Below are 21,928 nucleotides of genomic sequence, written 5' to 3'. Positions count from 1 at the left end.
CAGCTGGTTGCTGCGCAACGCGTCGTTACGATGCCAAGTAGTTTTAAGAATGTATAAAAATAAGAAGTAGAAAGGAGGAAGAGATAAGTAGAGAGGGAGTAAGTGTGGAAGTTTGGAGGAAGACTGGAGCACTGGAGCGCTAGATAAGATATAGATCAAGCTGAAATAAAACACAAATTGTACACACGGCGAGCATTATATTTGAATGGTAACTGCGGGCTCACTTTAATTCTGGGGAACCAAACGAAGAATATTGCAGCGACTCTGGCCGACGAGTATACCCGGGCCAGAGCAACGTTACAATCGTACGACAAGGTTCCATGGGAAGGTAGTGCAATGGAGGCGACACGGCAGCCGGCATTGTTGGCGACGATTTCGATGAGTACGGGCAGAGCGTTGACGCAGTGTAAAATTTCCAATTAACTTGAAAATAGGTGCGAAAAAAATGATAAAATTAGAGCAAAAATTATAATCATCTACGTCTACAGAGAGTTGTAGACCCAGAAGCAGACGAGCGGCCGGTGGGTCTTTATTATTTTAGCTCTACATATATGATTTTTGGCCACTATAACCTACCACATCGTCCCGCCGACCGCCTTTGTCAACGCATTTTGAGGCTGCATTTGACCATCATCTTGCGTATCAACGCATCATCTTTCGCATCAACGCATCATCTTGCATATCAACATAATCGCATCCGATTCATCGTCATCTCACCGACCATCATCTTCTACAGCAACATCTGCAGCGAAGACGGATGCTGCATGAAGAAGGGATAACGACTGGGTGAGTCCGTTCGACGGATATTGTTGCTGGTGGTGCCAACGCTGAGTCCTTTCCCCCTCCATCGTGTTCCATCGTCAGAGGAGACCGTAGCAGAATAGAAAATTAGGCTGGCCGTCGCCAATTGTTCCTATAAGGCTTGAATTTAAAATAAATTAATAGCATGCATATAAATAGTGCGTACGAATCTGTATATGTATATTTGTAAACTTAGGCGTATTCAGTGGGAATAGCGAAATTGTATCCAAAACACATGCGTGTGCATGGAAGCATAGAGATCAGTATGGACCTGTGTAGCAAATGGAAAAAGAAGGAAAACGAGAAATATTGTGAATGCCAGGCCGTAAACAGATAATCAAGAGGAGTGCCCCTGATCCGTAAAAGCTCTTAGCTTACCTGTTCGTGTAGGCCTACAACTTGTCTCGAGCTTTCGTTCCGCTTCTGTTGATCTACATGAATTTCGGTCCTTGTGTGCATATCCATATTTAAATCTACATATTTACAGCACATACATACTTACCAACATACCCTGACCGAGTATCGATGAGCTAGTCGGCGTTGCCCAAAGAAAAAACGCGTGGTCCTAACAACCCTGCACATTGCAAAGTAGGTCATGGAGTGCCCAGTGACCGTCTCCAGACCCCTACTGTCTTAGCAATGAATTGCTGATAACAACGACCTGTAAAAGTCCTCGCTTACAACTGTGTCTTCGACAACAACAACAGCAGTTGTTGTCCCCCTCTCCCAGCCGAAAAGAACGCAAAGAGCCAACGGAGCGTTAAAATTCGAGGCATAGGCCTCCGCTCTGCTGCTTCTCTTCGACTTTGCCAAAGCACCATTATCAATCTTATGTACGTACATACATACATAAATAATACCGTAATCGTAGTGCATATCAAAGTGCCCGTCACGTATAAAAATATCAAATGCGATAAGTACAAATTTTTCCAAGAATTAGTTATTTTTCTATTTAGTCAGTCATTTAAACTAGTCGTGAAACTGCTGATTTTTTCTTCTAATTTTTATAATTTCTAATTTCTTTAATTCCTAAAATTGTACACATACTTAACATAACTTGCCAAAAAGTTGACAAATTCTTTAAACGAAAACAAGAGAGAACGCTACAGTCGAGCAAGCCCGACAGTGTAATACCCTGTACCCAGTTAAACTTCCGTCACTGAGTTATATGCGCCCATAGCAGCAGCGAAAAGAGGAAGAAGAAGAGCGAACTTGTTGCTGCAGTTTGTGGGGGTTGTACTGGCGAAAATTTGTTTTGCTAATAACTTTTCTTGGAATTGACCGAAATGAATAAAATTTTAAACAACAATAGACAATTATATATAAATTATGTGAGCAAAGTTTGGTTTAGGTAGCATTTGAAATGTGGACGCTATTGACGAAATTCTGTAGCGGGGGAAGGGGGGGGGAAATTAAAAAAAAATAAAATAAACTCGTCCTTACTCGGACCCAGGAGAATCTGGATGCCAACTTTGGTTATTCTAGCTTTTATAGTTTCTGAGATCCTCGCGTTCATCCAGACGGACAGACGGACGGACAGACGGACAGACGGACGGACAGACGGACGGACATGTCTAGATCGATTTCTCTCGTCATGCTGATCAAGAATATATATACTTTATGGGGTCGGAGATGCTTCCTTCTGTATGTTACATACTTTGCACAAACCTAATATACCCTTTTTACCCTACGGGTACAGGGTATAAAAATAAACTCGTCCTTACTCGGATCTAGGAGAATCTGGATGCCAACTTTGGTTATTCTAGCATTTATAGTTTCTGAGATCCTCGCGTTCATCCAGACGGACAGACGGACGGGCAGACGGACAGACGGACGGACATGTCTAGATCGATTTCTCTCGTCATGCTGATCAAGAATATATATACTTTATGGGGTCGGAGATGCTTCCTTCTGTATGTTACATACTTTGCACAAACCTAATATACCCTTTTTACCCTACGGGTACTGGGTATAAAAATGCAGCATAAATGTGAAATCTCTACTTACTCTTACTTAGTACTTGATTCAATTTTTCAACTACAAATATTCCTCTCTTTCTGTGCAAAATAATTTACGCATTATACATAAATATGAGAAGACATATGAATATGTAAGTATATGTATAAGTAGTATAACAAAATATAGTAGTAGTAAGGTATTGTATAAACAAGTGAAAAAGCAAAATTCGGGTGTCCCGAATAAGTTCTGCTGTGCTCTCGTCCACGCACACGTCTCCTCTCTTCGACGACTCAAACAATACTCCCCTCTCCTCATACTTGACAAAATTAAAAAATTAAGAGAATTAAAACAAGTAAAAAAGCTAAAGTCGGGTGTCCGGACTTTGAAATAAAAACAAGAGAGAACGCTACAGTCGAGCAAGTCCGACAGTAAAATAGCCTGTACTCTCCACAAAAAAGGAAAATTAAAAAAAAAAAATTAAAAAATGTTGTAAATTATAACCTTTGGTGGCTATAATCTTAGAGCAGTTGGAGGAAGAAATGAGACGCAGTTGCTTTAAAGTGTTTAGAGGTTATACGTACATACATATTTATTATGCACTTATGCGCGAGCTCTTTCTTTGGCCAACGATCGATGAGAACTGACTTGGTAAACATACATAGCACATAGCAGAATGACAAAACAAGTGTGACCAAATATCAAGTAATAATAGTTAACCTAATTTAACGGCTTTCAATAAAAAAAAAAAATTATTAAAAAAAAATGAATTAATTAATTAAGTAATTAAAATAAATTAGAAGACATGTTTTTGTTCAGTTTTAACAGCATAACATCACCTGCCTATTCGTGTCTATATGCGTGTATGTATGCAGCACAAAGTTGAACCAAAGCAGCAACAACAACAACAGCTGCCGACAGAGCTGCAGACAGCGCATGAGCAGCGATTTTATTTATGGCTATAACTTTTTTCACAATCGACCTATCATGATGAACACGGACACATTAGTACTAACTGGATGTACCTACCAAAATTGATTTCAAAATTCCGAGAATTACGGGAGTTATGAAAAAAAACACGAATTGCGGGGGAGTGGGGGGTGTATCAGAAAAAATAAACAAACTCGATCTGCCTAGGGCTTATAGGAACCTTGATACCAATTTTGGTTATCCTAGCTCTTGTACTTACTGAGATCCTTGCGCTCATACAGACAGACGGACCGACGGGCGGACGGACATGGCTAAATTGACTCGGCTTGTCACCCTGATCAAGGATATATATACTTTGTGGGGTCTGACACGCCTCCTTCTGTGTGTTACATACATGCGCACAAAACTAGTATAGCCTCTCACCCTTTGGGTACAGGCTATAAAAAAAAAAAAACAAACTTGCACAGCGTACAACCCTAAGGCATCTTTGTGCAAAGTTTGGTGTCTCTACCTCTTATAGTCTCTGAGATCTAGGTGTCCATACGGACAGACAGACAGGGCTCGTCTCGTCATGCTGATCAAGAATATATACACTTTATGGGGTCTGCCACGCCTCCTTCTGCCTGTTACATTTTCCCGCAAACCTAATATGTATACTCTTGTACATTTCATGTACAGAGTATAAAAACTGTCCGCACTGCTCGCACACTAAAATTTGACTGTGAAATGTTCTACCCAGCAACAAGACATACCAAAAACTTACTTCCCTAGCCCCAGTCCCAACCCCAATCCCTTGGCATGTCCGAAGCCCTGGCGTGCATACCAATTAACATCTTGAGTGTGTTTCCATGTTAAACTGTCACTTTTATACGCATCTTGGAACAGGTCCCGCCCTCTTCATTGTTTTCTGTCTGCTCGCTGCTCATATGATTTGTGCGTGAGCGAGCAAAATATAAGTTATGTTCAGACATACATACAAGTGAATGAATGGTTTGGTTGCCAATAAACTAGTGAGAAAAGTTATTTTGATGTTTTTATTTGAAGAAACTCAACTGATTGCGAACTGAAATAGTTTGTGTTTTGGTAAACGCAACACTTTACAAGCTTTTCGATCTGGAAAATATGGCAAAGTATAGCTTTGAACACTATAGACTGATAACAAGCAATAACAGCAGATCATGCAGTTGAAAAAGGAGAAAATTAGGCTAACAATTAAATTTAGCAAGAAATTTTATACATAAGTATAATAATATTCTGCGCATTTCTGTAAACACCTAATTCTGTTTTTACACGGTCTTTTCAACGATTTTGATATAACACGGTTTGAAAATTAAAAATGTTATGGTTACACGACTTTATTCCGTTTAACACGATTTATTTTGCATATGATCAATGCCTTTTTTTACACGACATTTTAGGAACCAATCTACCGTGTAAAAACTAAATGTATGCTTCCTCCTTTTTATTTAATTTTCATACCCATCCTATTTGTTAAAATAATTTTAAACAAGTCGAAAACAAAATGTGGACTACTGTAAATTAAGTACATATGTAAATATATATTAGGCTTAGATGTGACAGGTTTGGGTCAAAACCAGCGCCGAAAAAGCAAAAATGTTTGAGGAACCCTCGTCATGGTGTTAAACAGCTATCGATTGGCATTTGATAAAAATAAATTGTGTGCTTAGCATAGAGAAAATGAAATTAAAGTAAACATTAGAAATATTCACAGAAATATGTATGTCTACTTAACTATTTTACATAATACTATTATAAAAAGGTTGTAAAGTTGCTCTCCTTTTCGTAACTGATTTCTTTAAATTATTGGCAGAAATAGATGAATAAAGTTAGAGTACAGCAGAGTTACTATAGATTACAGTACAGTAGTGCTTAGTATTACTTGTAGTAGATGAAATATCGCTGTCGCATTGATGTTGCATGTACTTAGTTACTATCAATCAATGGGCATTGAAAAATCCCTTGTTCAGTCGAAAAATTAGCCCTCGAAAAAATTGCAAAAACACAGTTTTGTGTCTTTATCTTTATTATCAAAAGTAGAGTTAGAGTAGAGTTAGGGAGACCAAAACTATTTTGTATATTTAATTGATTTAGTAAGAAATCAGAGCGTTTCTTCGCATTGAAGTGTAAATGTAGTTCTTTTGCAGCTTACAAAAATATCATCTGACCAGGTGACAGGGATCATCTTCTGAAATGAAAATCCGTATCCGTATTAGTGTTTTTTTCCACGTTTATTCTTCGTGGTGTTGTTTTGTATGTAATTTAACAAAAGCTAACACAATCTGTAAAATCAACTAAAGCGACCAATTTATCCAATTTCAAAAAAGCAGATCTCAATTATAGGAGTCCACTTTGTTACAATAATTTATGCCTATTATGTGCATATACTTGTAAAGTGCTTTATAACCTAAGCTGTTATACACAGCAGGCCCTAGAAGTCCCCCCAAATTTGTCTCGAGTCGGGGCAGTAGTGTGGCTGGACATTCCCATTTGCTTCGCTAATGACATTCCTTCTGTGCCTCATTTTTCAACTTAAGTGGCCTGCGATTTTCCTGTTACTGATGTCCCTGCTCGATGGTTGCGCCCTCCCTCTGAAGTTGATGATGACGATGACGATGATTAGAGCATGAATCACGAGTATTGTAGGCCCAGGCGTCACCTTCAAAACCAAAACTGCAACTCACTTTAATGCCAATTAGCCACTCAAACGCCTGCAAATGGCGAGCCCTAAATTATGGTATTTAAAACTTCACAGTACTTAGTACCAATGCTTGTGTACGGATACGCCATTTGGATTGCCATTTGGAAGGCGCTGCGCCAAAAGCGCCATCAAATATGCAACACTTTTCCTTTCCTCTTTTTTCATTCTCGTTCGGTTGTTCAGCGCCTAGCCAAACAATTGGCCAATTAAGTCAAAACTCTGCCAACTTGTAGCAAGAGGCATTCTGCCTGCACCGCCTCCACTGCCACCCTTCCCCGCCGTCTATCATTCAGTTTGGTTACCTACATTGGCCATTGCATGTCGAGCGCACATTTTGTGGCCATTTGCGTGTCGTCGCTCTAAGTCTGTTTATAGAGCGCAATCGGGTGTATCCATTGATGGCGATTTTATGTTACAGGCTGCTGGATAGCATGGCTCTTCTTTTAAAACGATCCACTTTAAAAGCTATTTGATTTATTAACTGTAGGGGAAATTATAAGAAAATAAGTTATTATTCAAATCTATGAAACAGTTCTTCGCTAATATGTGAATCAAAGAGTTCACATATATAGTAATATAAAATGATATTATACCTTTAAAAATCTCTATTAGAAACGCCAATAGCAACAATAGTGTCTCTACTTGTCAATCAATTTTGTAGCACCACGTCTTTGATTTGCTTAACGTATTGTTTATCAGTTGCTTTTCTTGGTTGTCTTGGATTTTGTTCGTCTTCAACGCTTCCTCGACGCCTAATAAATAATTTATACCGAGACCTTCTGCAACATTCTTAACGTTTCGACTGCCCACACAAGCCACACACATATGTACATATATAAGAAATGAAAAAAAAGCATAGAAAATTAACAAGGCTGACAGCTTAATAATATAAAGATTTGCACCCGCTGGAGTTCCGAGTCATATTTGTACACGGGTAGCTGCAAATGATGTTTTCCCAAAATATTACCCCTTGGGCATTGGGTCTTCAATTCAAAGAAATATTGGTAGTACTGCTTTGGATTATCCTTTTGCTATCTAGCACCATTTAAATAAAGGGGACTTGCTAGTCGTGGGTGCTGCTTTCACATATACTTACTTATTTGGCAGAGTCCAGTAAAAATTTGCACGTTTGCTGTTGGGGGAGAGGAGAGGGAATGGAAACTGGACGAACTGCAAGGCTCGTTACATGTTTTATGCAGATTTGCAATTTGGCTTTTACGCTTTACATTTTCGATTTGGCTTGGCCAGGAACATAAGCCGAAAAATCGCAAACATGTTGGCATTATAAATGCAATGGCTCAGTTTTTGGGGTACTGAGTGGCATATTTTATTTTTAATTTGGCGTGAGGAGGTTGACTGCAGGTTTGGCTTTAAATTCTGCAGAGCTTCCTTCCTTTCGTAAATAAAAGACACAGTTTGGAGTTTCTGTTTTTCTTTTTGCTTTCATGCTTTCCTTTCTCGGTTTATTGCACGTACTTAGTTCATAGAGTTTCCATTTTCATTTTCATTTGCAAGCTAAATGCTTTTCGAAATAATTCAACGTTGCAGCTAATTAAGTCAATTCAATGAATTAGTTGGAAAATTTGTTAGGTATTGCGTTTCAACAAGCAAAAGTTCTTTTCATGGAAGAGAAGAAATTTAGATCACAAAGGTATTCGGTTTTCATTCGAACGTTCAATATTTTTTACTATAGTTTAGTAGTAAGAATTGCTAAGCCACCGGGGAACAATGGGTGGCTCAAACAAATGAACAAAGGGTCTGTGTAAAATTTAGTAATTAACCTTTAAAGCTTATTTACATTAAACATAACTAACAATTAATTGCGCATCCTCTACAGCAAGGTATTTATTATTATTATTATTAGTTAATTAATTTTGTTTCTTCGTTGGTATTGCTTACATAACTAGTATTTAGGCGTATATTTAATCATTGCATGCTTTTAGGCGCTACTACTTAAATTTGTTTCGTCGTTCCTTAAGGTTCCTTGGTTTTGGTTGTTCTTTTCAATTCATTTTTGTTCGGTAAGGCTGAAGACAGAGTATTAAAATGTTACCATTCCGGTAATTGGTAATTGGTTTTCGTTAAGAGTAAAAGTTGTTTATAAAATATATTCATATATATATCAAAGTATAGTTATAGGCATATATTACAGTTGTTTTTTACAGTACAGCCCGTGGGAGACGAGTTGCGTTCTTGAGCTAAAGTTTACAGTTTCAAAGGGATCCCATTACACTTTTCGTTTATTATTTAGCTTCTCTTTCTTAATCAGAAATTGTAACTCGAATAATGCAAACGCTTCATTCGCTAAACGAACTAGTCTACTATATATCTATGTATATATATATATGTATGTATAAGTTTGTATATGTATGTATATATTTGCTTGTATAACTACTAAATTGTTTCTATTTAAAGTCAATTTTATAATGTATAGTATGTATTGCAAATTTCTTATTAATTCTTGAGCTACGCTTTTCTATATAATAATCGTTCATCATATTTATTTGGTTTGCCATTTCGATTTACTTCTCTTCAATTGGTCCTTAGTACACTACATAGAAAGCATTTAAAAATTTAGAGCAATTCAATTATTTAGTTTGAGCGTGCAAATCACAAGACTGCCAGAGGAACGACAAACAGACAGATTTAGCACAACATGTCAAGGTATGAATAGCTTTAGTCTGACATATTCGCAAAAACTTTTGTGCGTGTAAATCAATTAGACAGCGACAGCCTCAACATTTCAACGTGCAGCTAGACAGCTGCTACGCACACCCACACACACACACACACATTCACCCACCCACACATATAGACCAAAATAACTGCGCAATCTGTTTGCTCATGCAGATTTGAACGACAGGGTAGGGCGCTTTTTGTCTCAGCTGCCTCTAAAACTGTCACTTGCCGAAGCAGATCCTAGCCTGGCCACCACTTAAAGCAAACACCTTTTCATGTCAACACACACACACACATACACACATCACATCTATGCATGCATGTGTACACGTGCTGGCCAGCAGCATTTCAAAAATGGCTGCCCATTTTATGCCTTTGCCTTAACGACCTTTTGTCTAAAAATAAAGGACTTGCCCCTTCATACACAGTGGACACATTTTTGAAATCTCATCGAAAAAAACTCTTGCTAATAGAAAGTCGGGTCTTCCGCAATATACAGTTTTGATATATTTTTGATTTTTGGAAACAAATAAGGATAAGGAAGAAAACAACAGCGAAGCAAACAAGGAACCGCAACGAGCAGGGCGGGATCGGTCCAACAACTAAAACTAGTATTTAGAATAGAGCTAAGTAGTCAGATTTAATGTAGGCAGAGAAGTTTTTGGCATAGTCGAGCAAGCCCAGAGTCGATGGTCGTCGGCGTTCAGACTTCAGACGAGAATCGAGAGATAAAATGAACAAGCTTGAACAATTCTTTAAAATATAAAACTGACAATATTTCAACAATGTCAACAGAAAAAATGCTTGGATTGCAGAGGTGACAAAAACGGCGTAGTTTCAGCATTCATGCATAACAAACAATTTGTGAATAAGAGAAAAGGCCACACCATTTGTAAAGCTCGTATATGTCGTAGTACTAGCGACATAAATATTACAGAGTCTACAAAGGATGTACACTTTGAAATCGAATTCAGCGTTGCCATGCTCTAGGAGCTGAATTGTGAAACTACACCACTGTATGGCTGTTGTTAGCATTTTATGAGTGCTGCACTTTTAAATAATATCGTTGGCTTATCCCTCTATTATAAGCGCGCGTTTTTTTATGCTTAGAAAGCAGAAAGCGTCGCAAAAAGTGTCTGGCGCCTACAAATTTATGTTGGCTTGCAAATTTTCTAGGCACTGAACCACATGGGAGCGCAAGGACACCCTTTAAACAGGCGCACCACCACCCCCTCGCCCTGCGTCCCTCATTACTCACCGCTCACCGCTCAGTCCAAATGGCAGGTGTTATGCATTAGTAATATAATGCGCAGTCAGAAGCAGCAGCTGTGGCAGTGGCAGAAGGCAGAAGGCAACGACAGCCATCATCGTTTACAACCACAGGTTGTTGGTGTTGTTGCTGCTGCTGCTAATTAACTCGCGCGCGCTGGAAAGTATGCTATGCCAGAATCTAATTAAAGCTAATCCTTTGGCATATTGTCCCAGAGTCTGGCTGCTGCTGTTGCCCTTGCTTGGTCTGGTCTTGTCATTTGCGTTTGCGTTGCCCTTGTCAACATACTATATTTTTGCTTCTTTTCTTTATTTTGCCAGTCGCAATTTGCATTTTGCATTTTACGTGTATCGCAGCTATTTTTGACCTTTTCGTTATTATTTTTGGTTTTTCCACTTAATTAACTAGGCATTTGGTTTTGGTTTCCTCTATAGTTTCGTTTTGTTTCTTTTACTAATTAATTATTATTTGGTTTTTGTTGTTGTTGTTTTACACTACTGTTGTTCTACTCTCATTTAGAAATTTACTTTACTTGTTTGCCTTCTCGCGAAGTTTTTGCAATAAAATGAACAAAATTCATGTAATTATATATATTTATATATACTTGTATGTATATTTATAGCTACAATAATTTATATAAATATGTATGCTTGTGAATATACTTATTGCAGCGCTACTTACATGCCAAACTATGCCTATGTATGCATATTCATATATATTTGAGTCAAATAAAATTGTATTTTATTTTTTGGCATTATGTTCTTTTTTAGCTTTTGTGAAATTCAATTAAATTGATTCTTATGTCTATTTTTATTCTCTCGGCTGCTTGTCATTATTTTCTTTATGTATATATTTCTATTTTTTATATTTACTGGTTTTATGCCTTTAAACACATTTGTTCCGCTCATTCATTCAGTTATTTATTTTGCCTTATTTATTGCTGTTGTAATTTTTATGTCATTTGATTTAATTAAATTTGTTGTGCATGGCATGTCGTGAGTTTTTTATGAGCTTACCAGCGAACGATGGTGTATTTTTAAGCAACATTAGAGCAAAAAATCTCTTGTTTGAAGAAATGTACATATATACAAATAAATATACAAAAATTGAGCCGATTTTTAAATTAAATAACAATTAATAATACTGAATACAAAAACGATTTACGTATGTATATAAATTTCGGCTCATCACTTATAAAGGTTTGGAAATTTTAAAATATTCTCGCCTTCTCATTTCTTACTTACTAGAAGTAATTTAATAATTTATTATGTTAAGAGGATGCTTCCAGTTTCATGCTAACGAATTATTAGTTAATTTTAAGAAAATTCAAATAATTGTTTTAATATTTGAATACCACAACCATTCCTTTAATTTAAAAATCAAATTCATACAATTGTAGGAATATTTGAATACCACTCCATTCTTAATTTTTATGCAAACAAAATTAGTTGCTGTTTCTATTTCCATTGGAGGACACTTGCAAAAAAATATAATGCTTGTAATTTCAATCAAGATCTTAGGGTAGTTACTAAAAATTGTAATTGGGCGTCAGAAACAAGCAAGAACGAAGGCAGATCTTTCTTGAACTGTATTAAAACTTTATATGTAGTGTAATGGCTGACCATTTCTTTAAACTAATATCCTCATTATCGACATACTTTATGGATGTGTGCTTATTTATGCCATTTGAATTCATTTTATGGCCATTTGAAGATAGTAAGCCATCACTCTTTGATTTATTATGGCCATTTCCTTTATGGTTCGCTGGCAACACAATTTCTCACCTCCCCAAACATTTATGCGTCTATGGCAAGCTCATAAAAAACGCCCAACATAACCGCCACCAATATACACGCACTGCTTTCACCTATGATTGTGTGTGTGCATGTGTGTGTGTGTGCATGTGTGTCACCAAATATGTAAATGTTTTTCAATTTCAACATATTTCTTGTAAAATTCATTGAGAATTTATGCAACAAATGCATAAATTATCAGACATGGTCTCGCGGCCTTGCCACGCATTTATTACACACATGTATAAATGTGTATGGCTGTGTGTGGTTGTGTGTGTGGCTGTCTGTGTGTGTGTGTGTGTTTGTGCACGCTTTTATAGCATGCCTTTGCGTGCGACGAGTACAGTGGTAGCCGCTTAAGTGAAGATTTAAATTTCAATTATTTATATTGAAAGAAGGCATGATTTAACAAATCCAATGCTACCATATAATTTAATAAATATCCTCCTTAGGGCAGATCTTAAATAAAGAATAAAGATTAAAACAAAAAATTATTTAGTTTGAATAAATAATTTGCTGAAATAAATACTATGAAATGAGCACAAATGAAAAAAATTCAAATGTACCCAAATTTTGCTGTTTTAGCACACCCTTACAATAAATCAAAAAAGAGTGCCTTCAGGTAGATGGTATAATAAAATTTGTTGTAAGTCAAAACTAAAATGTCAGCTTCGTCGAATTCATTTTATATTGAAGTCATACCATGAACAGTTTCTAAGAATTATTAAATCGAAAACTGTAGTAGACCTGATAGTACTAGTCCTATTGTGTTGATGGATTTGCCTGCCGAATTGTTGGCAACTAATGCTTTCAAGGAAGTCCGAGTTGGTTATAAATGTATAGCTAAAAACGAATCTTTGTTTTATATTTGGGGCTGAGTTGATAAAACAATAAATGGAAGATTCTGAGATCCCAGTACTTGCTCTCCAGCATGCCTTAGCGATCGATTTTTCTTTTAAATCTTCCATCATTAACAACTAGAACGTTGCTTGGCATCATTTTTCAAAATTTGATTATTGGCCATTGTCAACAAAATATAAATTATTTTCCAATAATCTTTCATCTAGACAACATGTCTAGTAATCTTTCCCACCTACTCTTCACAGCGCTCTTTTTCTACTGATCCAGAACTGACCGACTCGATATATTACGAAAAAAAGGGTCTACATAAATATTGTTTTTTTCGGTCAAAGGAGAATCCTGATCCGTAGAGTTACAAGCTCAAATATTCCCAGCAAATTGTTGGTTTGATAACTGAATTTAAGTTAAAAATGAATGTTAAGTAAACACTTTGTTGTAATACGTCGGTTAAAAAATAATAATAATATAATAATAATTATATTTTGATTGTACTTATTTTCTTAAGAAAATATTTAAATATCCTTATAATAGGAGTTGCATAAAAGAGATGTCAAACATTGAAACTAATTAAAAATATCGTTTTCATTTTAATGTTTGGAGATTCATTAACAGAAAGAGTAGTTTTGCTAAGTGCAGCCAGAACTTTAAATTGTTTAGCAACCCTTTATTATTTTTAGAACTAAAGAATGTTATATGTAATTTTTAAATAATATATGCATGTTTTGAGGATTTCATTTAAGCACTATTCACTGTACATGTGTGCGCTTTGGTGAGTTTGTAATGTGTGTGTTTTTTGTTGTTGCTCTGTTTGCCATTTGAGTTATGTTTTCACAACCATGTTGATTTTTCGTTTTGTTTGCATTTATTTTCCACATTTACTTGGCATTTTCATTTTAATTTCTTTCTTCAGTTTAATATTAAAATTTAAATATGCTTTTTTTGGTTTTTAATTTTACACAAAATGCCATTTACGTTTCATCTTGTTGATGTTGGCATGGCCTTTTGGCTATTTGTGACGCCATTTAGGCACTGCCTCTGTGTGTGTGTATAGGTGTGTGTGTGTGCGTATGTATATGTTAATGGCAAATTACATTTAATGTAATTTACTTAAACTGTTTTGCACGTACTGTTTAATTTCATTGGCTGTTAAAGAAACGTATTTTTTATTGAGTTGCTTTTGTTGCCTGGTTTTTATTGCTGCTGCATATCGCCGCCATTGCCGAGGCCAGCTTTAGACTCCGGCGGCACCTGTTGGTTCAGCATTGGAGGAGAAAGATAAAGTTGGCAAGTTAGTCTGGAATTTGTGATGCGGGCTGGGGCTGGGTGGGCGGCACATTGAAAGATAAGTAGGCACAATCAAAGCATAAGCAACATTTAGGTATGCATAAGTAGTAGCAAGTGATAGGCGTGTGTGTGTGTGTGTGTGGGTGTGTGTGGCACGATGTGTTTGTGTCTGGCCCCAACAACAAGTTGAACGAATAAATAAATACACACACATAGCCATAGATCTGCAGAAAAGGAAAGAACAACTCAAGAACAAACAAAAAGTAGACAAAAACTTGCCAAAGCCAAAGCCGGCACAAAATAAAACGGTAAAGCAAGAACAATCGAAGAATAGAATAAATGTAGTTGGGGAAAGTAAAACTTGCACATCAAACACCAACAACCAGAACTTAAAAACAAAAGAAATTAAGCTAAATAATAGCCAGAACAACTCAGAAAGCTTTAAATCGCTGGAAAAAGATCCCAAAACGGCCATCAAAACATTGAGTATTGAGTTGAAAAGAGAGAAACTTATAACAACAACAACCAGAATGACAATCAAGGCAACAACGACAACAACAACAACAACGCAGATAACGACGCTCGCTATAAGCGACAGAAGAACAAAAACAACAACGATGACTGTACCTAGGTGAACTCCCCTCAGGCAACTATCGGCACTTAACGCCCATAGAAACTATGAAAGTCCAAGAAATCCATGGAATCTGTTTGATTCTGCTGTTGTTGATCGAGCTATGGGAATACATATGTATACGGGTATATTGACGGTGAGAGGTAACGTTGACAAGAGGAAAGCAAAAAGAACCAAAAACCCAAAAGTCGTGTGGCAGATTGTTGTGGTGAATTTTTATAATTGGAGAGAGCAGGAGAGAGAGAGTTAGACGGTAGACGGCGAGTGGTAGATTATATACAAAGTGGTGAAAAAATGTAAATAAAACAGTTGGGACACTCTAACTCACCAGCTTCTTGAAACAGTCCTCGAAGAAGGCGGTCATGGAGCGATACAAATGTCGCTTCACACCCGACAAACTGTGTCCCTCATCCGGATAGATTTGCTGTTTATAGAGCACACCTTTGCTGGTGAGGGCGCGTGCCAGCACCATTGATTGCTGCACGTGCACATTATCGTCGGCCGTGCCGTGCACCAACAGGAATTGCCGGTCCCGCAAATTATCCACATACTTGGATAGATCGCTCTCCTCGTATCCCTTATAGTTGTCGGTCACATTGGGAAAGCTGAGATAACGTTCCGCGTAGGTGGAGTCTGTGAAATGTGAGGATATTTTAAAGAGTAAGGCAATTTCTAGTGGGCCTTGCCAATAAATCGTTATTAAAATTGTTTGAAAAAAAGTTTCGTATTGGGAACACATTAATATAAATGTGATAGAGACAGGGCCATTATAAGTATTGGCTATCAAAGTCTTAAAATACACGTAGTTAAAAAAAAATTGCTTAATTAAAATGTTTGAAATTGCGCCACTAGCTTCAATTGACCAAGAAGCCTCGTCAATTCTCAGCTTATTTAAGCACGAATCTTAAAGGTTTTGGCGAATATGTGCTGCTCTTCTTATTCTAACAAAGGCCAAGAAGCGTTATATGGACAAAACTATTCGTATTCTATTCTGCAAGAACGTAATACTTTCTTTATTATTAATGTTCGGCACAATGTTAACCATTTGCTATAGAAGGAATTAATATATTGCAAGGAAATTATAATTTAAAAAGCACATCCCGTGGTGAGACAAATAATTATATTTGCCATAATATTTGAAGTTTTTTTGTTAGTGTTTATCTATTCAGAGTAGCTTCCATTTCTTTCAATTTGCAGTTATACCTTCAATATTGGACTTACCATAAAGCTTCCAATTGCTCACTGGCGAGACACTAATGCCGCATTGAAATATAGACTGCTGACCGGCCAGCGCCAGAGCGGCTGTATAGCCGCCATAGCTCCAACCCCAGACGCCCATGCGACGGGCATCGATAAAGTGCAAATTGTCGCGCAGGTATTCGCTAACCTCCAGCTGATCCGAGACCTCCACGCTACCCAGACGTTTGTAAACCTCGTGGAGCAGCTGATACCCCTGACCTGCGGAGCCGCGGCCATCGATCTCGATGACTATGTAGTCCTTGCTGCCCGCCAAATAAGTGTTCCAGTCCACATGCCAGCGGTCCGTGACCAGCTGAGTGCCTGGACCCGAGTAGACGTGCAAAATGGTGGGATAGCGCGTAATCTCATCCTCACGCAGCACGGGCGGCAAATAGAGCCGCACCTGCGCATGGTAGCCGCCCGATATCATGACCGGGAAGGTTTTTACTTGCGGCAGTGCAGTGCGTCTCATTTTCTCCTTGAGGCGAGTGTTATTCTGCACCGTGACGAGCAACTCCAGAAATTGGGATTTTGGCTCTGTCTCGGAAGCCGCTGTCGGGTCGACTTCCTCCTGGGTGCTTTGGCGCTTGGCTTGCGGTCCGCGCATTGTTATCTTCAAGCCATAGATAATGGAGTTGGGCACAACGGGGCCCAGACACTCGATGAGCACGTAGCGTGCCTGCAAAGAAAAGGGAAACTGTGCCTCATGGTAGAGGCAGTCGCTGGGCGGTGGTGGCTGCGGCGTGCTGCGTCCACGCGAATGACGTTGCTCCACGGGCAGAGCGGGGGCTGGTGGCAGTGGCTCTGCTTCCTCCGAGTCCTCCCAGTCATCATCCCAGGCGGTGACCAGCTTCGGCGGTGGCTTAGTGTGCCCCTCCTCGTAGCCATCGCCACGCTGCATTTGCGCTGGACATGTGAGACAGTCGGGGGTGTGCAGCGCCTGACCCTGGCGGGCGGGAAATGCGGATATGCGGTACAGATGCTGCTGTGAGGGTAAGCGCTCTGGCGTGCCCAGGAAGTAGCTTTTCATAGTAACGGAGATAAAATGAAATAAGATTAGAAACCCGTCAGTCAGTTTCAGCCTTGCTTTCTCTAATCGTTAATTTATGAGCTGCAAAGCTAGTTAGACCAATGCTCTCTAAATGTTACAATTTAAGCATAGCTCTTAAGCTGCCATATTGGTAGCAGAATAGTTTAATAAATGTATATACATTTTTTAGAAAGAAATAAATCATGAACATAGCTAACACTCGCAGTAGTCCTATAGTTTGTTGCGGCTACTTACATCCAGTTATCCACCTGATCCCAATGCAGTAAACGATTCACCTCGTACTGTCCGTGCGTGAGCGGCAGCACGCGATTATTGTCAATGTCCACGTGCACGATGTGCCGGAAATAGCCTGTCATGGATGAATGGTGGTTGCGTTAAGCTACAAACAAAAGCTCCCCATGGACATATGAGCAGTCGAGGTTTTACTTACCAAACGAACCGTCACGCAGTGGCGAGATGGCGACATAGACGGTTGCATTCATTGAAAACAACGGCACTGAGACGGTGTCCACCCAGCCGCGTCCATCGCCGCTAACACGATGGGTCTGCTCAGGGCGAAAACAGATGAGCTGTTGCTGTTCAAAGTTAACGCTTAATTAAGCCATTCGCCTTACCTCGACGCACACAAACGAGGGACTTCTGCACACGCTGACCACGGATATATTTTGCGGTCGATTAAGCCACACCACTGCGATCTCAGTGCTGCTGACCCAGGCGGCGCTGCTAAAGTAGTGATCTCTGAGTGGGGTAGGGGAGATGATATTAATAATTGAAGGACATTGTGCCATTTTTATACCCTGTACCCGTAGGGTAAAAAGGGTATATTAGGTTTGTGCAAAGTATGTAACATACAGAAGGAAGCATCTCCGACCCCATAAAGTATATATATTCTTGATCAGCATGATGAGAGAAATCGATCTAGACATGTCCGTCCGTCTGTCCGTCTGTCCGTCTGTCCGTCCGTCTGTCCGTCTGGATGAACGCGAAGATCTCAGAAACTATAAAAGCTAGAATAACCAAAGTTGGCATCCAGATTCTCCTAGGTCCGAGTAAGGACGAGTTTATTTTTGTTTTTTTAATTTTCCCCCCCTTCCCCCGCTGCAGAATTTCGTCAATAGCGTCCACATTTCAAATGCTACCTAAACCAAACTTTGCACACATAATTTATATATAATTGTCTACTGTTGTTCAAAATTTTATTCAATTCGGTCAATTCTAAGAAAAGTTATTAGCGAAACAAATTTTCGCCAGTACAACCCCCACAAACTGCAGCAACAAGTTCACTCTTCTTCTTCCTCTTTTTGCTGCTGCTATGGGCGCATATAACTCAGTGACGGAAGTTTACCTGGGTACAGGGTATTACACTGTCGGGCTTGCTCGACTGTAGCGTTCTCTCTTGTTTGACTTACTCATGTTGTAAAATTAGCGGAGGACGCAAGTCCTTGATGTGTATATTATGGGGATCTGCTAGGTCGGCCACGCGTAAAGTGACTACGGGATTTTGTGTGCCTGGCTTGGGATAGCTGTCAAAAAGAAATAAAAAGTGATGAAAACTATTATTGTATATTCACATGAAATGTTAATTTGGTCGCATAGTTGTCCTTGAAATTAAAATATGTTGTTGATGCCCCACTTTGGGCGCCAATCAGTCACAAGTTTTTCAATAAATCATCGATTCTGCGGGAAAGTTTTGATTTCTGTTTTCTGTTTTTACACGATAGACTGGTTCCAAAAACAACCATGTAAAAAAAGACATTGATCATTGATTATATGCAAAAATAGGTGATTGGTTTCTTATCTCTAAAGAAATATATATGAAATTTGTAATTTTCAAACCGTGTTATATCAAAATCATGTAAAAAAGACCGTGTAAAAACAGAATTAGGTGTATTTTAAGTCTTGAATATACGAGTGAATATAGAAAAAATTGCTTGTGTCTGAAATTCCGGGACCATCTGTGATAATTTGAGCCATATTGGTATCAAAAATCTGATGACGTATAGTAATGTTTGTAAACAGAAAATTAACAGAATCTAAAATGCAAATTAAATCTTTATGCGCCTCTTTGGATGCTAATCACAAGTTCTGCATGTTTTTGTTTTTTATAACAAGCATACTTAAATGGCTGATAAGCTGACTTAAACAGTGTACAATTTCTAAGTTGTGTTGGAAACACCTTACTGATATTTGCAACAATAAGATGTTGATGTTTAATAAGCTGTTCCTAAATACTCGTACTTATATAGAGAGGGCCTAGTAATGGGTAGTTTTTCTTTTGCTACTAATTATTCAATCTGTATTCTTACTGCGCTTAGTTTTGTTATAATACTTAGTGCCATCTGTGCCAAGTCAGAATACGACATGGTCAATGAAAATTGGCCGAAAAAAGGGTCTCCAGTCTAAGTTAATCCCTGGATCTGCCTTTTCCTACTAGCAGTCGGTTGTGTGCGCTTTGATTGTTCAATTGAAGAATTGTAATCTATTGAAATGGGAATACATCTCAGCTGTATTTGGTTGATGCATTGCATTTTACAAATAGTGAACAATGCAAGTCGCACTTTAATCTATAAAGTCGTAACCATATAGAGAGATATTGCTTACAACTTTGACTCTCTTAAGGCAAGATAACTTGAGAACCAACAGAAAATTCCTAATTTATTAAATATCTGCTTTTCAGAGGGATTTTTCTCATATGGGTAAGTATACTCGTACATTTAACTAATCATATGGCAGATGCTGATTGTATTCTTTTTTCTATGCCTACAGCGGCTACAGCTTGGATATTACTGGACTCTTCTTCGTCTAGCTGTTGCCGATCATGCAATCCGATCGGGCCAAGTCGTTTTCACCGCACCACGAAGCACTCAGATGTTCAATATTTTCACTTCGTTTGTACTACACTTTCATTCATTTTAAATTATTTGTTTAAATAAGGCCAAGTTGTCGTTTCCGGTTGCAATCAAAACTTTTTAGAATTACATTTTAAATGAAAAAGTCAAAAAGTTGATCAACTGTGAAATCGACTGCCTAGTCAGTTATTTAAACATTTAAATAATGCTACATTTTTCGTTCGGCTGTTGAGCACATTACTAATAAGGAACATCCAATTGTTAGGTTTTGTGCCAGAGGATTTGTAATGCTTCGAAGGCTCATCTTTAATACGACTCAGGACAACAATTGCTGCTACACACACACCTACAAACATCTATATCTCATTCACACGAAAGATCCTTCACCGTGGGATGAAACAAACTGTAAGCCTTTATAATATTCCTAAGCTTGAATTATATTATCGCCTCATGGGTTTGATTGAATATCAAAGGAATAATATTTGTATTATGAACATTTGACAGGGCTTTTCAAAAAAAAAGAACACGGAATTAAAATTTTTAATTCAAAATAATAAGGCATTTTGTAAGCTGAAGATGCGTTTCGATCGAGATCGAGCTAAAAGCTCGTATCGATGTGGTAATAGCGCTTTTCTTTCATGGAAAAATTCAAAGTTCCAAAACGCTAATTGTCTCAAAGAGCCAAATATATATATAAATAGGGTAGAGCTTGATGGTTAATGTGGGTTTTTTTTTTTGTCAAAGACAGTAAGAAGTGTCGCACTGCATTCTGAAAATTCAGCAGACCCAATTTTTTGGTTAAAATTGAAAAGGTCGTCAATTTGGAGATATTACTATAAACTCTATTTGCTTTGATTTCATCAAAGATTTTTTATATTTTGATCAATTCTTGCAATTTTTCGACTGCAACTTCGATAATCAGCAAATTTGGCTGCCCAACAAGTTCGTCGTCATTCAAGTCATCACGACCATCTTCTAATTGCGTATACCACTCGTAGACATTGTCAACAGATAAACAATTATGCTTTTGGCTTCATGTCATCAACTGGAAAGTTTCCCAAAAAGTTTAACCGAGCTTAAACAGAGCTCAATATTTGCTCTTAATTCGATTGTCTTCTTTGTACCGACTGCACGAATTCGGTGTTATTTTGTCAGCGATAATTCGGCTTCTATTCTTTCGAATTTTAATGGCAGTAACATAGATAAAATATTTACCTAACTAACGCATCAACCCATTCAAATGCGGCGACACAGAGAACAGACATGTTTTTCTGTACACTTTTGGATGCCTTTTGTATTTCTATATACATTAATTTCTTATTGTTTAATGAAGCGCCATTATTGGCATACATTTATAAAATAGCCCTAGTCTCGTATTGGAATGCTGGTTAGTGAATCTATAGTTACATTTATTAAGACGAGCACAGGAATGTTATAAATTATTCCGCCAAGGGCTGCTTTCATGCAATAGGACCATTAAGAACAGGGTGGGGTGATCAATTCGAACAAATTTAATTTAATTTAATTTTACTTATTACAAGCTACTTGTATATTAATATAAACAGCATGGCATATGGCATGTTGGGCGCCAAAGGCTGATGTTGCACTTCCCTAATGGCTTATAAGCTCTTTTAAATGCAGAATTTTTGAAAATGTCTTGAAAATATAATAACAAATTACGAAAAACTTATTATTATTATCCTATATCCACTTTCCATATTGGACGCCATACTCCTTAATGAGAACACTCTAGAAATCACTTAAAGCCACTTGGGATAAAGGTTATGCAAATAACGAGCCACGAACTTTGTGAACCTGACAATTTAACATCTTAAATTGACAGTTCGACTTGTTACGGCTTAACG

General features: G+C 37.9%; 1 protein-coding gene across 1 annotated transcript in view; it reads right to left on the bottom strand.

Moving 5' to 3' along the window:
- Positions 1–13,899: 13,899 nt before the first annotated feature.
- Positions 13,900–21,928, bottom strand: part of LOC115628990 (prolyl endopeptidase FAP) — an 87,232-nt gene continuing 79,203 nt past the window's right edge. Inside the window, exons 9-15 of the mRNA XM_030525271.1 lie at positions 18,624–18,737; positions 17,829–17,952; positions 17,645–17,759; positions 17,449–17,563; positions 16,146–17,185; positions 15,253–15,557; positions 13,900–14,257 (exon numbers count right to left, since the gene is read on the bottom strand). Of these exons, the coding sequence (XP_030381131.1) occupies positions 14,201–14,257; positions 15,253–15,557; positions 16,146–17,185; positions 17,449–17,563; positions 17,645–17,759; positions 17,829–17,952; positions 18,624–18,737 (1,870 nt within the window). The 3' untranslated portion in view covers positions 13,900–14,200. The remainder of the gene's footprint in view (positions 14,258–15,252; positions 15,558–16,145; positions 17,186–17,448; positions 17,564–17,644; positions 17,760–17,828; positions 17,953–18,623; positions 18,738–21,928) is intronic.

This window comes from Scaptodrosophila lebanonensis, unplaced genomic scaffold, assembly GCF_003285725.1.
Source record: "Scaptodrosophila lebanonensis strain 11010-0011.00,11010-0021.00 unplaced genomic scaffold, SlebRS2 tig00000131-arrow-arrow-pilon, whole genome shotgun sequence".
Classification (NCBI taxonomy): Eukaryota; Metazoa; Arthropoda; class Insecta; order Diptera; family Drosophilidae; genus Scaptodrosophila; species Scaptodrosophila lebanonensis.
Note: the sequence above shows the minus strand (reverse complement) of the source record. Positions and strands in the feature narration are given on the sequence as shown.